This window comes from Elephantulus edwardii, unplaced genomic scaffold (assembly GCF_000299155.1).
Source record: "Elephantulus edwardii isolate Elephantulus edwardi_28Jun2011 unplaced genomic scaffold, EleEdw1.0 scaffold00006, whole genome shotgun sequence".
In the NCBI taxonomy this organism is placed as follows: domain Eukaryota; kingdom Metazoa; phylum Chordata; class Mammalia; order Macroscelidea; family Macroscelididae; genus Elephantulus; species Elephantulus edwardii.
The window spans coordinates 2,520,144-2,536,741 of NW_006399756.1; the positions used below are offsets into that span (position 1 = coordinate 2,520,144).

General features: G+C 51.4%; 1 protein-coding gene across 2 annotated transcripts in view; it reads left to right on the forward strand.

Moving 5' to 3' along the window:
• The window catches only part of EBF3 (early B-cell factor 3), a 145,356-nt gene that overhangs the window by 86,811 nt on the left and 41,947 nt on the right, over positions 1-16,598 (forward strand). For both annotated transcript variants that reach the window (XM_006879863.1, XM_006879862.1), the window contains exon 6: positions 12,575-12,656. In XM_006879863.1, the coding sequence (XP_006879925.1) occupies positions 12,575-12,656 (82 nt within the window). The remainder of the gene's footprint in view (positions 1-12,574; positions 12,657-16,598) is intronic.

The following is a 16,598-nucleotide window of genomic DNA, read 5'->3' on the forward strand; positions in this document are numbered from 1 at the left end:
TGTGTGTGTGTGTGTGTGTGTGTAGTGAGAGAGAGCGCACATGAGAGAAATTTCTTGATTATATGTAAAGGGAGCTCTGGTGGCCTAATGGTAAGGAACTGCACTGCCAGCCCAGAGGGAGGAGGTTTGAATCCACCTGCTGCTTTCTGGGAGAGTAATGAGAAGAATTCTCTTCCTGTTTAATTTACAGTCTCTGAAACCCACTGTAAGGGCAGCTAGGGGTCAGTTCTAGCTCTGTGATGCTGAGAGAGAAAAATGTAGCAATTATATATAGAAATAATGTATCTGTTATATGCAACCTCTGCTTCTCTCTTTGTATATACTTAGAACACACATAGGAAATCTGCAATTAGGAATCTCTCCAGATTATTGAGGAGTAATGATGTAAGTTTGAGGACTAAGGTGCATCTGATTCATCAGGCCATAGACTTTCTTATCACTTGCTATGCACCTGAGAGCTGGACAGTGAATAAGGATGACTGGAGAAGGATTGACGCCTTTGAGCTGCGGTGTTGGAGAAGAGCACCGAACATCCTATGGGTGGGCTAGGAGAATGAACAGATATGTCTTGGAGAGGATGCATCTGGAGTGCTTTGCCTCCCATACTTTAGACATGTTGTTAGGAGATGCTGTTCCTTGGAGAAGGACGTGATGCTGGGAAGGGTGGAGGGTTGGTGAAGGAGAGGAAGACCCTCAACCAGCTGGATTGACATGTTGACTGCTGAAATGGGCTCTTGTGTGTCAGGAAGTATAAGGCTGGTGCAGGATAGAACAGGGTTCAGATATTTTGTTAATAGGGTTGCTGTGAGTCATGTTGGACTCAACAGCACCTAACAACAACATCATATGTACAATCTCTGCCTTCTCTGTCTATATATAAGTATTATGTGAACATAACATACTTATTATATAATCTCTCTTCTGTTGCACCTTTGCAGTGCCACCTTATCTCTCACTTTCTCGCTATTATTAATAATCTGTCTCATTTTTTCTCTGCTTTCTTCATATACACACACACACACACACACGATGGATTATAGACATTTTTTAATATAAAGTTGTTGGCGTTATTATGTGCTGTCGAGTCGCTTGCGACTCATAGCAACCCTATGTATATGTAGCCCTAAACCCTGCTCTATCTTGTGCCAGTCTCACTGCCTCTGACACACCCATCCCGACTACCCCAGTCACTGAATCAATCCACCTCATAGAGTGTCTTCCCCTCCTGCACTGTCCCTCCACCCTACCCAGCATGATGTCCCTCTCCAAGGACTGGTCCCTCCTTACAGCATGTCCAAAGTATGTCAGACGAAGCCCCAGAATCCTTGCCTCCAAAGAGCAGCCCGGCTTAACCCTCTCCAGGATGAATCTGTTTGTTTTCTTAGGAGTCCATGGTACATACTTATATTATTAATGTAAATATATTCTATAGCTCTCTATACTTCTCCCTCTCCATAAAAATTTTAATTTATGTACGCACACAGAGATATATGTGTTATTGTTGTTACTATGCACTGTCGAGTTGGAACCAGCTCATAGCTTATCTTGCAGCAGCTTTTCAGCTGCTGTAAATCACGTGGGAGTGGACTGCCTGTGTTTCTCCTGGTGAGCAGCTGAAGGAGTCACACTGCTTTTGTTTTGGTGGTACAGTTCCTAGCCACGAGGCCACCAGAGCTGCCATATCTAGCTGTCTTGCCTATCAGCTCATTGTTCTACTTATCTAATCTCTTTCCCTCCCAAACATGACTCTCTCTGATCCATGTGTGTTTATGTGTGTGTGTACCCCTGTACATGTGCATATATCCTCCTCACCTCGTCTTGGAGTTGGAACCATTTCCTAGCTGACAGAGCAGTGAGTTTCCAGAGGCTGTAAATAGTGAGGGAGGAGATTGCCCATCTTTCTCCTATGGAGCAGTTGGTGAATTTGAACCACCTGCCTTTGGGTTCACAGCACATCTCCCTACTGACTAGGCCACCAGAACTCCCTTATCCATTTATATCAAATCTGTTGGCATCAGTGTTATTCTAACTGTAGTGACCCTGAAGGGCAAAGAATGGAACTTCCCCAAGAGGATTTTTGAGGCTGTCCATCTTCATAGAAGCTGACTGCCACGTCTTCCTTCTGTGGAGAGACTGGTAGATTTGACGCTCCAACCTTTTGCTTGTCAGAGAGATTCTCAAGCATCGGGTATCCCCTTTCCAATCCTTCCTTATGCCTCTCTGTACAAGTCCACACCCACAGTCGTGGGGCAGCCTCTGAGGCTTAGTGACACTTGGGATGGGACATTTCCAAGGTGGCCATCTTTACAGACGTGAACTGCCTAGTCTCCTCTGGTGGATTTGAACTGCTGATCTTGGACTTAGCAATGCAGCACTAACTATTGTGCCACCTGTGCATGTCTATTGAGTTTATTGCTATATTCAGGTATGTGTGTTTACATACATACACTTGTACACATTTATATATGTGTATATGTGCATGGGTATTTTTTATGCCATCTTCTTCAGGATCCATCTCGCTCTCTCTGTCTCTCAGTCTCACACACACTACCCTGCACCCACCCAGGAGACGAGCCCTCAGCACCCTGGAGTCTCATCTCAGCATGTAGGGGACAGTGCTAGCGTGAGCCAGGTGCCTGGTGGCATGAGTCAGTCCTCCCACAAACCTCAACCAGGGAGCTCAGACAGCTGTGAGTGGTCCATGGATACCAGGGGCACACACCGGGGTGCTTTGGACCCCAGGAAGGTGTCTGTGGAGTGCTAGGCTTGGGGCAGAGCTGTGTGGGGTGCAGGGCGAGGAGGCCTCCCAGGAGGCTGGGGGAGGGATTAATTTATAGCTCCTGGCTCATCAACAAAGAGGCTGGGCTCGGAGCTGGGCGCGCGCCGTAATGGATGGGCCGGCCACACATCTCTCTTGTGTTTGTTGACACGCAGCGGTAATGAAGTCGAGGCTCTGCACACATGTGCCCCTCATTAAGCTGCATTACCTGCATTAAAACTCATAATTGCCACTCAGAGCTGTGCACCCATTAATCATTTATAATGTTTTAATAAGTTTTTAATCAGGACCTAAAAGGCTGGCGAGCCCAGCAGAGGCAGGTTCAACACTGGTGTCCTGCTTGCCGTGCCTGCCTGCTGGAGCGGGCTCCAGTCAAAATGGGGGGTTTTATTAATAATTCAACCTACAGAGATTACCACTCTTAATCAGACAAGCTGATGTGGACAGGACGAGATGGACGATTGGGAGGCGAAGACTGAGTGTCCTACTTGGGGCTAAAAAGAGGAAACTAAGAAGGAAAATGGAAGGCAGGGAAGGAAGAAGTGCTGGGAAAGGAGAGCCCACACGTTTGCGAAGATCTTGGCGGCCATCGGAAGGCAGAGTGGCCTTGAGTGTCCCGGTGCCATCAGTCCCCCAACGCACGCACACACAGAGGCCACATGCCAGCACGCGCACCACCCCATGCCAGTAAAGCACACGTGCACGCACTCACATGCCTGCACGCACACAGCCGTATAACGTTGCGCACGAGGACGCATACCTGCATGCACACACCCACCCGCACGCACCTGCACACTCACATGCACACGCACCTGCACACACTCACATGCACGCACACACACCTGCACACACTCACATGCACGCGCACGCACCTGCACGCACGCACGCGCACTTGCGCCACAGGGAGAGGTTTGCAGGCCCCGTGTCGCGGGGAGCAGAGCCACTTCATCTCCGCACAAGCGGTGCAGGTCTCCCCCGGAGCTGGCAACAAGTCAGTGGGAGCGCATTTGATGTGAACCAAGTGGTGCTGGCATTTCTCTTAAATAAGGGCTTCGTGATCAGAGCTGGCAAATGGAGCGGTGTCCAGAGGGAGAGAGGAAGCTGGTTTAATGAGCCCGCAGTGAAAGACAAAATACAGACTGATTGACAGGGCGAGTGATCTGCAGAGGAAATAATGTCGATGCTACATTGCCCATTAGAAATAGAGAAATAGGTAAAGGGGGGGAGGAAAGATAGGCACTTGAAACAAGCGCCCTCGTGTAAATATAGCACATTTCACATTTCTTTGTGTTGTGCAGTTGACTTCCGTTAAACAGATAACCTTATCAAAACTATCATGAAATATCAGGAGCGGTTCTGGGAAGCAGTGCGCGAGGCCTGACAGGTGCCGGGCGGGGCTGACAGCGCGGGATGCGGGGATGCGGGGATGCGTCCTGCGCGCTGCCGGGGCCGCACTTATCTGCACGCGCTGCAGCCGCTCTGCGAAGTTTAATGCGAGTCAGACAGATGCCCGCGAACGGGGCTGGCTGGCCTCGGTTTACGGAGCTGGATATTGAACTGGCCGGCAGGGTCATTAAATCCCATCAGATCGCTTTGGCATCATTTTAATGAGAATCATTGCACAAGTACAAGATCGTGGTATCTGCAAGAGCCTCTTGACAGCCGAAGCTGCACTGGCGATGAAGGAAAAACCATTATAGCAGAAATTTAGCGATAAGGTGCTTTCCGAGGGACGGTGGCGGCTCTGGGCAGTGAAGGGTTAATTTTCTAAACCTAATAATGTTCGATAGTGAGGTATTTGTCAGGAGATAAAGAAATGATAGAATCTGGGAAGTGGGTCCCCTGGCGATTGTAGTACAAATATTGTTAATGCGGTGTGTTACTACAGCGAAAGCAAGTGGAATTCCTCGGGTGCACCAGAGACGGGAGCGGCCGCGGCCGACCGCAGACAAAGGCCAGTAATTGTTGAACTGAGAGTCAAGCCGTGGATACTCTCAAATCCTTATAGATCCGCATTTACATGCAGGGCACCGTGTGCCCTGGGGATGCCGCTGGAGGACCAGGGACCGTGGGGTGGGGAGTGGACGACTGGGGGCCGGGGCCTGAGAAAAGACACCTGGGCCCAGCTGTGGACTCTAGTGCAGTCCCCTGTGATGACGTCATGGTGATGCCACCAGGGTATGAGCCCCATAACTTGAGATGGGCAAGAATTTAATAAGTCTGGTGTTAAAGCAATTTGTCATGGCATATTTGAAGAATAAATCAGACTAATGGAAGTGATTTTTCCATCTTCTCCGGGCTGGCATTAAGGACGTGAACCCGGTGGTGCTAATGGCAGGTGCGGGGCTGACATTCCGCCTGAGCGTTTTGGAAATCCGATACGTATTGACCCGCGTGCTGTCTTCGAGCCGAGATCGGAGCCTGCGAGTGCAGCTTGTAGAAGAACCTCTCATTACAGCTTTAGTGAGGGAGATACATTGTCTCTGAAGCCCAGGACCCGATCGGTAGGATTGCCCTGTAATCAATACTCCCGCCACTGATGACCGGAGTGCACTCCCCACAGCTGTGGCCACTGCTTTCAGGACTTCCCTGTAATTAGCAGGGACCCAGCCAGCCTTTGCGGCCACTCTCTTATCAGTCAGGAAAAGCCCCTTAGATGCTCTGGCTTTTCACTGGACTCTTAACTATTTCATTTCAAGAGGGCCGCCAGGGCTGAGCGGCCAGGGCCAGGCTGCCGTCCACGTACTTCTGCGTGCTGGCTCTCCAGTGGGGGTGGCCACTTCATGCTGGCCTGGGCTTGGAGGGGAAGGCCCTCAACAAGATGGGTCGACAGGGGCTGTGACAGTGGACTCTAGTGTGGCAGGGATTGTGAGGATGGCACAGGCCAGGCCAGCGCTCAGATCCGATGCCACAGGGCTGCTTTGAGCAGACACGACAGGCCACTGTGTGAGAGTAAGGTGCCGCTGCGGAGTCAGCTCACCCCGCTGTGCCCTTAGTCTCTCAGACATGTCGCCCCAAGGAGACACCCCACCTCCAGGGCGGTTGTTCGTTCCCTCTTCCAGTCTCCCCTCTGCCAGGAGACCACCCCTGGGCGGTGACTGTTCCAGCAGCATCTGCTGGTTGGTCCTTCCATGACCTTTTGAATTTATTAAATTCTAAAATATCTTCCTGGATTTGCATCGTGGGTTCCATGAACGATCAGTGTGGGCTGGGTATCAGTTGGAGTCGCTGGCTGACGCCTGGAAGCTGATGCCACTGTGACTTAGATGCTGCTCCACTGAGGCTTTGGTTACACGGAGGCCTTTCAGGTGCTGTCGATTGAAAACTGGGACCCCTTGAGTCAGACCAACAGCTGGCTGACCCTCCAGAGGCTTTTCAGAGGCTGCAAACCACACAGGAGCAGATGGCCCGTCTTTCTCCTGCGGATCAGCTGGTGGGTGCAGTTGCCTGGGCTTGTTTCAGCAGCACAGCTCGAGTTCACTGGGCACCAGGGTGCTTTTGCTCCCTCAGGAGACATTGTTGATGTTATGTACCTGCCGTCAAGTCGCCTGCGACCCATAGCGACCCCATGTAGCTTTAAAGCCTGCCCTGTTCTGAGCCAGTCTCACTGACTCCGACACACCTACCCCAACTGCCCCAGTTACTCTTCCAATCCATCTCATTCGGGGTCTTTCTCTCCTGCACTGTTCCTTCATCCTTCCGTGCATCATGTCCTTCTCCAAGGATCAGTTCTCCTGGCCACATGCCCAAAGTATGTGAGACAGAGCTTCAAAATCCTAGTCTGGTCCAAGGAGAAACTTGGTTTCACCCTCTCCAAGACAGAGGTTTTCTTGTGTTCTTGTCGTTTTCTTGGTGGTCTGTGGTATATTTGAGACTCTTCTCCAGCACCACAACTCAAGGGCATCTTCTTTCTTGACCCACGTCCCCAGTGTCAACCACTGTTGAAGACCAGAAAAGGTTCTGGCAGCTTTGAGAAGGCTGGAAACCCAAACCCAGCTGTTGAGGGGCTTTGATAGGCACCGAGCTCCTTTCTGTTCAGTGTGCCCAGCCCCCTGGTACTGAAGGGGTCCTGGAGGATGAAACCCTTCAAGTCTATAATTTGACTTAAGTTTACTAATGCTGTCAGACCCACATCTAGAATGGTCTAAAACTTGATAATGAAACCCAAATGGAAACCTTCTTTATGGGGTTCCTGAGAAGCAAGGAGCAGGTGACCCCAGACACGGGCGTCTCCATGCAAATGCCTGGTTAATTGACACCGTCTCAAGTACCCACCTTCATCACTGGGGCTTACGCATCTTGTAGGGGACAGTCTGCTGCTTTGATGGGGCGGGAGGGGGGCATTGTGATGACGTGACTGGTGACCTAGGTCAGATGAACAATATTGGTGGTGGGAATCGGCACCATGGCTGTGAGGCCGCTGTGGCTTTGAGCACGAGATGGATGAGATCCGTGGGGAGGAGGTGGACGAGGTCTTTGGGGAAGAAGTGAATGAATTCTTTGAGGAAGAGCTGGGCAAGATGTCTGAGGAGGAAATGGGTTGTTCTTTGGGTTAGAAGAGGATGTTCTTTGGGGAAGGGATGGACCAAGTTGTTTTGTGGCAGTGTGGGCGAGAGAAGAATGTCAGATGAAGCGCATCTCATCAGCTTTTCTCTGACAAACCAAATTCATTCCTTATGTAATTGATAACGGCCTCGGCCAATTATTTCGCACATTACAATACACAGAGGCCTCCTTTACAGGTTTGCAGGGCTGTAATTAGCTATGCTAATATCTCCTTTATTGGCCCTAATATTGCGCAACACCTTTGCCATGGTGGAACCCACCAGAGCCTCATGCCCTGTCAGGACCACTGATTATTGAGAAGGATAGCTTTAATCAAACATAATTGCAGTTAATTTTTCTCTCCTACTCTCTGTTGCCAGCGTCTAATGCCACAGACTCCTTGCTATCCCATTAAATTACAATTAAACAGCCTCCTTTGTTTCTGATGGTCCTGAATACCACCACAAAGTTCTGTAGCCATTTAAAAGAGAGCTGGTAGTCCTAATTGCCTGTTCGCCCACAAAGGGCCAATTTGCACAATGCCCATGTAGAATTTAAACAGTTCCTAATGTAATGGATATTACACAGGAGCCCCGCACCACAATTAAAATGATTTTCATCAGATAGTGAGGCTCTGGCTAATCAGCTTCATAAAAGTAAATATAAATGAACTAATTCATAGCTTAAACACACAGAAAATTGAGCACACTTTGAAATCTGTGGTGGTAGTGGGGGCTGACCTCATGTTTTGGGGTGCCTGTCTGGAGTTCTGGTTTAAATGGTGGGTCCCATATCTTTTTAAGACTATCTTTCCACTGTTCAACAGTGTCCTAATTTTAAGGTTTGTTGGGGAGAATACTAATACAGACACAGAGAGGCCCAACTTTTGACTTTTGTCCCTGGGTGTAGGAGGGTTGCAGTTCTGTTTAGGACAGGTGGAATGTTGTCCTTGTGAGAATGATGGTGGCTGTAATTTGTAGCTGAAATTCGAGGTGTCGGTGGTTCAGGAAATGCACTGTCCGCTGTGGCCAGGGAGTCAGTAGCGGCTTTATGCATCTTCATGGCGTCCTGTGAGAGGCAGCTGTTGGAGCCACAGTGGCTTCCAGCACCCAACACGAGGCCCAACCTCAGAAATCTCGAGAGCACACCTTTCCCCTTCCCAATAGCCGTGGAGAACTTTCCAGAATTATATAAACTGCCTCCCTGTGGGGTGTTACTGAGAAGGGGGTGCTGCCACTTGCCGTGAGCACTGCCCTCTCCTGCCTGGGAGGAATGAGGAAATAAAGGCCATATTTCAAGCTTGATTTCCTCTGGTACCTTCTGTGAGAGATGACGGCTCTTTAGGGAAATAAAGGCAGGTCAGGGAATTAGTGCACATAACGGTCATTTTGCTGATGGGCCAACAGATGCACCGGGACCCCACTGTACACAATTAAGCATCATGTACTAATGACAGGTTAGAGTTTTATCGCTGCCCGCCATCGAGCGCGAAGCCGTGTTTACCGTAATAAAGAGTTTATTGGTGCTAAGGCCAAAGATTTTCTGACATAGGAAAGATTTTTCCTTTCATAACAAGAGTCTTAAATCCTTTGTGTACCGGGGGCTGAAGGTAAGATATGTAAAGTGGCTGTCAGCTACTTCTTAGGAATAAGCCAGTTACAGTGCGACTGAGTCAAGGGTGGGCATTACCACTGACTGCAGGATGGGTGTTCCGTGTTCTCAGCCCTCCCCCAGTGCCGCGCAGCTGCAGAGCGCATCCACCAGAGCCCCCCACTGTGTGCCACGCCTGGCTGTGCCTCGTGGTCTGCTCACGGCCACCCCCTGGCCACACTGGAGCAGCTGACTGCTGTGGGCTCAGCTGAGTCTTTGCACTGAGTACCCAAAGCGGTAGAAAGTGCGCGAGGAGCTTTGCTCTCTGCCATCAGTCCCCACGGCATCAGAGCATGGCAGAGAGGCAGTGAATGCTGCCCTGTGCCCTTGTCTGACTATCTGTGATCCCGGTCCTTACAAGGTTAAGCTCCACAGACCCTCAGGACAGCGGCAGAAAGGTCACCACAGACGAGTGTGCATGAGTGTGTGAGTGTGGCGTGTCCCTGTGTGTGCGTCTGCATGTAAGGGTGTGCAAGGGGGGGGGTATACTGTATAACTGTGTACATGAGATGAGTGGGCAAGTTCAAGGATTTGCTGTGGTTTGAGTGTGTGTTAAGTGTGCTGTGTTGTTCTGTGTGTGTATGATGGTGTGTATGCAGGTGGGCAAGAATGCATGAGCGCAGTGTAGGGCGGTGTGAGTGGAAGTGAGGGTGTGAGTATGTACATGGACGTGTAGGTACAAGAGTGTGCGCACGTGTGAGATTCTGTGAGGTGATGTGTGTACAGGTGGTGCGGTGTGAATGTGAGGGTGTGTGGTTGTGTATAATAGGATGAGAGTGCTCTGTGTGTGTGTGTCTGTGTTCATATTTATGATGTGGGTGTGAGTGTATTATGTACAGGAAGCTGAGTGTGATACAGCCAACGGTGTGAGGTGGTGTGTATAAGAGTGTGTGCTGGAGTACACAAAGGTGTGTGGTACGCAAAACGTAGTGGTGTGTGTTACTGGCTGGCACATGAGTGTGAACGTGTGTACGGTGTGTGTGTACATGAATCTGTGCATAAAGTCTGTGATGTCTGTGTGAGGGTATTTGGGGACGCAGGGAGTGGTGTGCATGTGAGTGTGGAATTGCATACATGTGAAGATGTGTGAAGTGTATAATGTCACAGTGTGTGTCCATGTGCTGTGGTGCCGTAAGGAATGTATGTGATATGCGTGAGTGGAAGGTGTGTGTGTGCATGCGTGTGTGCTTTATATGGTGTATGTGTTTATCAGGCATATGTGGTGATGTGTGTATGAGGTGTGCATACATGGTGTGACTTAGTGTGTTGTGTATTCCTGTGCTTCTAATGTGTGCTGTATGTGAGGGTGACAGTGATGCGTGACTGCAGTGTGTCCGTGTGACTAAGTCAAGAGTCGGGGCCAGCATTGGACGAGGAGCCCCCACCCTGGGGTTGGGGGGGCACCAGGAGGAGCCTGGCACAGGGGCTTGGCGTGGGACTGACTGTGGCCAGCCTACAGAGAGTGCGGCTCAGGTCCGGGGGCCAGGACGCCCCGGGTAGGACCTTCACGGAGGCGCGGCTGCGATTAGCTGGGCGGTAATGTGTGGCGTTATTGCACCGCGTGGCTGTCCCCGGATGGAGCCCTAATTGGCTGACAGGCCGATAACTTTGCGCGCCCTCACCTTGTTAGGCGTCCTGATGAGGTGCAGACGAGCCTGGACGCAGGTGTGCCTCATTTACCTCGCTGCAGAGCGCGACGCCTAATTGCAAGGCGGTTGTTAGGAAAAATTGCTGGGTGGAATATCAAGTGACTTACTGTACACCGGTGGCAGATGGCCTTCGGAGGCACGGCGAGTTAAGCGCACAGGTGAGGGGAGTTCATGAAAGATGCAAATTCTGGCCTAAACTGTGCTGCCTCGCGACGTGTAAAAGAATTTTCTTCTTTGCCCACCATCCCTGCTCAGCCGGCTGGGCCCCTGCCTGGTCAGCATCCAGGAGAGAGACTCCGTCCAAGCCTCTGCTAGGTTCTGACATGATCTTTGTCAACAAGGACCTCAGATGTAGCTTTGGACTCAGGGATATGGGTGGAGCTTCGAGAGGGACTGGAGCAGGGCCCCCACTCGGGGTTGTGTGGGTCCTAACCTTCTGGTCAGGTGTGCTGCAGCTCATTCCTGAGCCTGCAGGTGTGGCTTTGTCACCTCATCCTGACACTCTTTCAGGCCCGAGTCCAACGCAGGGGCCAGACTCGGCCGGCAGCCCCACGTGCTCCAACATCTCCGTCCACTATTTGCCTGGAGACAGTGACAGTCCCGTACCAGGATGCTCTGACTGTTGGGGGGCATCGAGTGGATTTCTGCTCTGCACGGCCTCGTGACACAGCAGAGCTGCCCCTGTGTTATCTAGTGTTTATGGGAGGAGCCCTGGTGGCATCGTGTGTAGTTTGTTGGGCTGTTAGCAGATAGGTTCATAGTTCGAGTTCACCAGCCTGTCCATGGGAGAAAGATCAGCATTCACTTTCGTAAAGTCCTGCTTGACCCGTGGGAGCACCTTATCATCGAGGTTGGTCTTCCCAGAGCAGCTGCTCAGTCTGTTTTAAGAGGAGTCTCTGCATGGATTATAACAGCCAAGGTTTCGGGTAGCAGCCGCGTGCTTGAACCACCAGCTCCTGTTACTCCCTTAAAACCACGTGTAGACATTGTACTGACACCATTGTAACCCCTAAAACAACACCTAACGGGACCCCCGAGACTGTGGCCCTCAGCTCACCTCCAGTCTGGCAACTGAGCCCACACTCCCCACCCTCCACCCCAAGGGACTGATTTCAGCCAATCAGTAGACAGGCCTGGAAAGTGAGCTCAGCCCCAGGAGGACTTAACACCGCAGTGCCTCCAACAGGAGGCAGGAAGGGCAGCGTGTGCCCCTTAGCGTGGCTCAGCTGGCCGGAAGGGGCAGGAAAGAAGGACAGCAACAGGGAGGATGTGGGCAGAGAGTGGGCGTCTCCTGCTTCACTGAGGGGCTTGCATCCCATGCCATGGAACAGAGGTGCAAAAGTCAGTGTGTGGAAGAGGCGTTTCCCCCATAAACTTTCACCCAGTATATAATAAAAAAGCAAAATAAAGCCAAGGAGACTACCCTCAAGCCCCTTGCCTTTCTTAAGTCTGGACCTACTTATCCTTTGTCCAGTCTGAAGCTGTGTTTGCTTAGGCAGGGACGCCCTCTGGGGTTGGCCTTACCAGATAAGTGCTCAGTATCTCACTCAACTTGGATTTCACGCACAACCTGTGACTTCTCTGCTTGGACTTACTTGGTGATGTACGTGTCTGAAGAGGTATCTGTTGTTTATCTGAGGCTCAAATGTAACTGAGAAACCTGTGTTTTTATTTGTTGAATCGGGGAGCCCTAGTTGTGGTGGGGTGGTAGGGTGGGTGGAAAGAGCAAATCCAAGTCACTTAGAAGTGTGAACGTGCAGCCACAGGTTTCCGTAAGAGAATGTGTTTGACGGTCCAGCTACCAGGCTGACCGCTGCCTCTCTCAGGATCGCCGGACAGGGAGGTGGCTGGTTTGGGTTTACCTGCCCACACCTGTTACCTCATTTCTTGGAAACTTTGTGTTTTCTTTTCCTCCTGCCCCTAACAGATGTTTGTTTTTGTATCTTTATAGATTCTTTCTAAAGTTTTTCCTCAAGTGTAATCAGAACTGTTTGAAGAATGCAGGCAACCCTCGGGATATGCGGAGATTCCAGGTACTTGTCCTTGAGGATTGTGGGGGGGGGGTCTGACCCCAGGAGGAAATCTGGGTACTGATTGTCAGCACACAACCTTGGGTCTCCTGCATGTTTGGTCATTTGGTAAAACAGTTCAATAAAATACATTTTACCCATGGTTGATCACAAATCCAGCCATAGCCCAGCAGGGTCAGTTCTGGGCCAGGACCTCACGTGTCCACTCTTCCGAGCGGCGTCTGTTAAAGTGTGCACTGCCGCCGACGTGGTGGGCGAGGCTGAAGCTGCTGAGAGCCCCTCCAGGAGCTGTGGAGTAGGTGGACTTCCTCTGTGCGTAAACGTGGCAGGTCTGGGGACTAGTTTCAAAGTGTGCCGACTGTTGTTGAAGAACACAGACCCAAATAAAATCCTCTTCATTTCACTGTGTCATCCAGCCTTGTTTCCTCACCCTGTCTGCCACTTCCTGTGTTCGGTGGCCCAGAACCCACACTCATGCTGGAGTGGGCCCCAAAGTAGGAGATCCTTCAGTCACCCAGAGGGGTTTATGAGTGATCATGGCCCCATCTCACTGAGGGTCTGGGCCGGCTCAGCACGGGCCGTGGGGGGATCCCAGAGCATTTCCACCGGCCAGACCAGACCGGTGTGCCCTCAGCTGTGTCCTCAGTGCCTTACAGAAGCAGCAGGCAGAGGTGCATGGCACGCCGGCTGGAGGGATGAACAACGCCTTTGGCTCCATGCTAGCTTCTGCTTCTGGTTGGGTGTTAGTCCTGGCACATGTGATAGGACATTTTGCTACTTTTCATTGCTTGTGGGCTGCGTCATGAGGTGACACAGGAGTGACTAGCTCATGGAGAAAGGCTGTGGGGGCTCACGTGGTACTCAGGAGCCTCGGTAGGACGGGGCATTCTTATTTGGGGGTTGCTGTTGTTGTTGTTAGATGCCGTTGAGTTGAGCACAGCTCATAGTGCCCCTATGAACAAAAGATCTGAACCCTGTCCTGTCCTGTGCCATCCTCACACTTTCTGACACAAGAGTCCATTTCAGTAGCCACCATGCCCATCTGGTTGAGGGCCTTCCTTTCCTTCACTGACCAGCATCATGTCCTTCTCAAAGGGAATAGCCCCTGCTAGCAACTTGCCCAAAGGATGTGAGGTGAAGCCTCACCATTCTGGTCTCCAAAGAGCATTCCGGCTGCACCGGCTCCAAGACATAAATGTTTGTTCTCTTGCCCGCCCATTGGATGTTCAGTGCTCTTCTCCAGCACCACAGCTCAAGTGGATCAATTATTTTTGTCATCCTTATTCATTGCCCAGCTCGCAGATGCATAGCAAGTAATCAAAAAGACCATGGCCTGAATCAGACACACCTTAGTCTTCAAACTGTCATCACTACTCCTCAGTAATTTGGAGAGGTCCCTAACTGCAGATTTTCCCAGTGCAACACATCTCCTTATTTCCTGACTACTGATACCAAGGGTGTTAATTGTGGATCCAAGCAAGATGAAACTGTTGATAATTTTACTCTCCTCACTATCCATCATGACACTAACTCGGTCCAGTGGTAAGAATCTTTGTTTTCCTGACATTGAGATGCAATCCATACCAGAGGCTGCATTCCTTGATCTTCTGCAACAAGTGCTTCAAATACTCCTCACTTTCAGCAGCAAGGTTGTGTCATCCTCCTAATTCAGGTTTTTGATGATTCTCCCTACAATTCTGATACCACAGTCCTCCTCATAGGGTCCAGCTTCTCTCATCAATAAAGTTCACAGGTGTTAGTCAGAGGTTTAGCATAGGCCCGTGTCGTTGCTGGGTCAGTGCTGCAGTTTCCCGATTCTGTGTGCAGATGCAGGTTTGATTCCTGGCTAGTGTCCCTCGAGCCTGGCACTTCCCTCTCCCTTTGTAGACACTTGAGCATTGCCAGGATGTTGGACAGGTGTCATGGGTGCTTTGTGACTAAAATGGACCAGGAAGAGAGGCCTGAGATCCACTTCTGGAAACCAGCTGATAAGGACCTTAGGGACCATAGGGTCCAGGCCACAACTGGTTCTGGGGACAGCACAGGCTGGGCAGCATGTCACCCCTCTGTGCATGGGACAGTGTGACCCAGGAGCCGGTGCAGCACATCTGACCACAGCCAGCCCTTTAGTGAGCAGAGGATCTGGGGGTTTTGGGCCCACAGTGCGGACCACGTGCATGGGGAGTGAGTTTATTGCAGACAGACCACCATTTTTCATGCATCTTGGTTTCCCAAGGCCCTGGAGGTATTGATCCAGCTGAGCTGAGTACAGAATCACACCCTGACCAGTTGGCTGTAGCCTCTTTGTCTCGCTCGAGATAGAATGAAGCCTCATCACAAGTGGTCTTGGGGTTGACCGTGGAGTCCATCATTGCTACAAGGACTTCCGCCAGTCTCTTTAGCTAATCTCCCTGCCTCTCAGAAGATTTAGCTAGACTTCATGGCCTGGAGGGACTCTGTTTTCCACGGGGCTCTGGTCTCCACCCCTTTGCAGAGGTCACAGCTGGTCTGCGTCCTTTCCACCAGGTACCTCGCTCCCCTTGACGATTGACGTGTACAGAGAAAGCAGGGTCAAGACGGGCTCCCTTTTATAAAAATTGTGTCATTCTTTTCTTGATTGTTTATTGAGGTCTAGGAGACATAGGGAGGGCCTGGGCCTGGGCCTGGCACTGTGAACATGGAACTCTGGCAGCGCCCTGCATGGGGCCTGGCCAGTGGACTGGTAGGAGAGCATCCGGGGTGTAGGACAGTCCCTCATCTCCACGGCCAAGGCTCCAAGGTCTGCTGTCTAACCTGCCATGGACTTGACCCCACCTCGTGGAAACCCCATGTGCGTGTCTATGAAGGTCTGGGCCACACAGGGTCTCCAGAGACCGGGTTTTCAGACCACGAGGCTGATTTTTTATGGTAAACAACCAAGCCACTGGCCATGTCCCCAGTGACCCCCGCCTGACCCATGCTTGTCATTGATTCACGGTCACACTGCAGGACCGGGCAGAGCTGCCCCAAAGATTCCCGAGGCCACCATCTTCCCAGAAGCAGATGACCTCATCTTTCTCCCATGGAGTGGCTGGTGGGTTTGAACCTACAACCTTTGAGTTAGCATAACCTCCACGTCACCAGGGCTTAGTTCCTGCCCAGCACTGGCACCAAAGTAGAAAGCCCTTTCCCACCAGAACTTGGAAGAACAATGTGGTCCCCTTGTGACTGGCAGTAAATGAAGATGCTGTTGAGATGACCAGGACCGGACAAGAGCCCCTTGTGAACCTGCCATCCTGAGGATGAACCTGCTGCTGTGGGAAGGAACTTGGCATTGCCCAGCAGGAAGAGGGTTGCTGAGGAGGCTCAAAATGAGGGAACTGGGGTGCCCCGGGCGCACCCCTGCTGAGCTGTCTGCTTTGGCAACTCTGACGTGGGTTCAGCTATGAGTGTGTAGTGCTGGGTCCCCTTGTGACCTCGCTGGTTGGATACAGTGAGTCCGGATGGCCTGCTGAAGACACTCATGTCCCTGGAAGGTTCTGGGTCTCTAGGGTGGCACTGACTCTCACAGCACCCCAAAGCCTGACCAGGTGCACCCCAGCCGTGGCAGGAGCTAGGCTCCCTCACCCCAAGTCTTGGTTCTGAGCATACTTGTCTCCTGCAAGGACCAGGCTAAACTGAGCACCTGTCTTTGCTGTCCTGGCCTCTCTGAACACAGTGACCACGTGGGTTCGTGTGGTACAAGGACCCCTAGCCCGGGCCTCCGTGTCCTGCACTCTGGACCATTTCTGTGAGGTGGGTTCCAGGCCCACCTGGGTAGGTGTCTAGGTCAGCCAGGTGCCCCTGAAGGTGCGTTGTTTTCTTCCAGTACCATGCGACAGGGGCTGGGGAAGGCCTGGCCCATCTCCACCCTGAACCAGGTCATCAGAACGAATAGCTGCCCCTCATGACTGGAGGCAGCCTGTG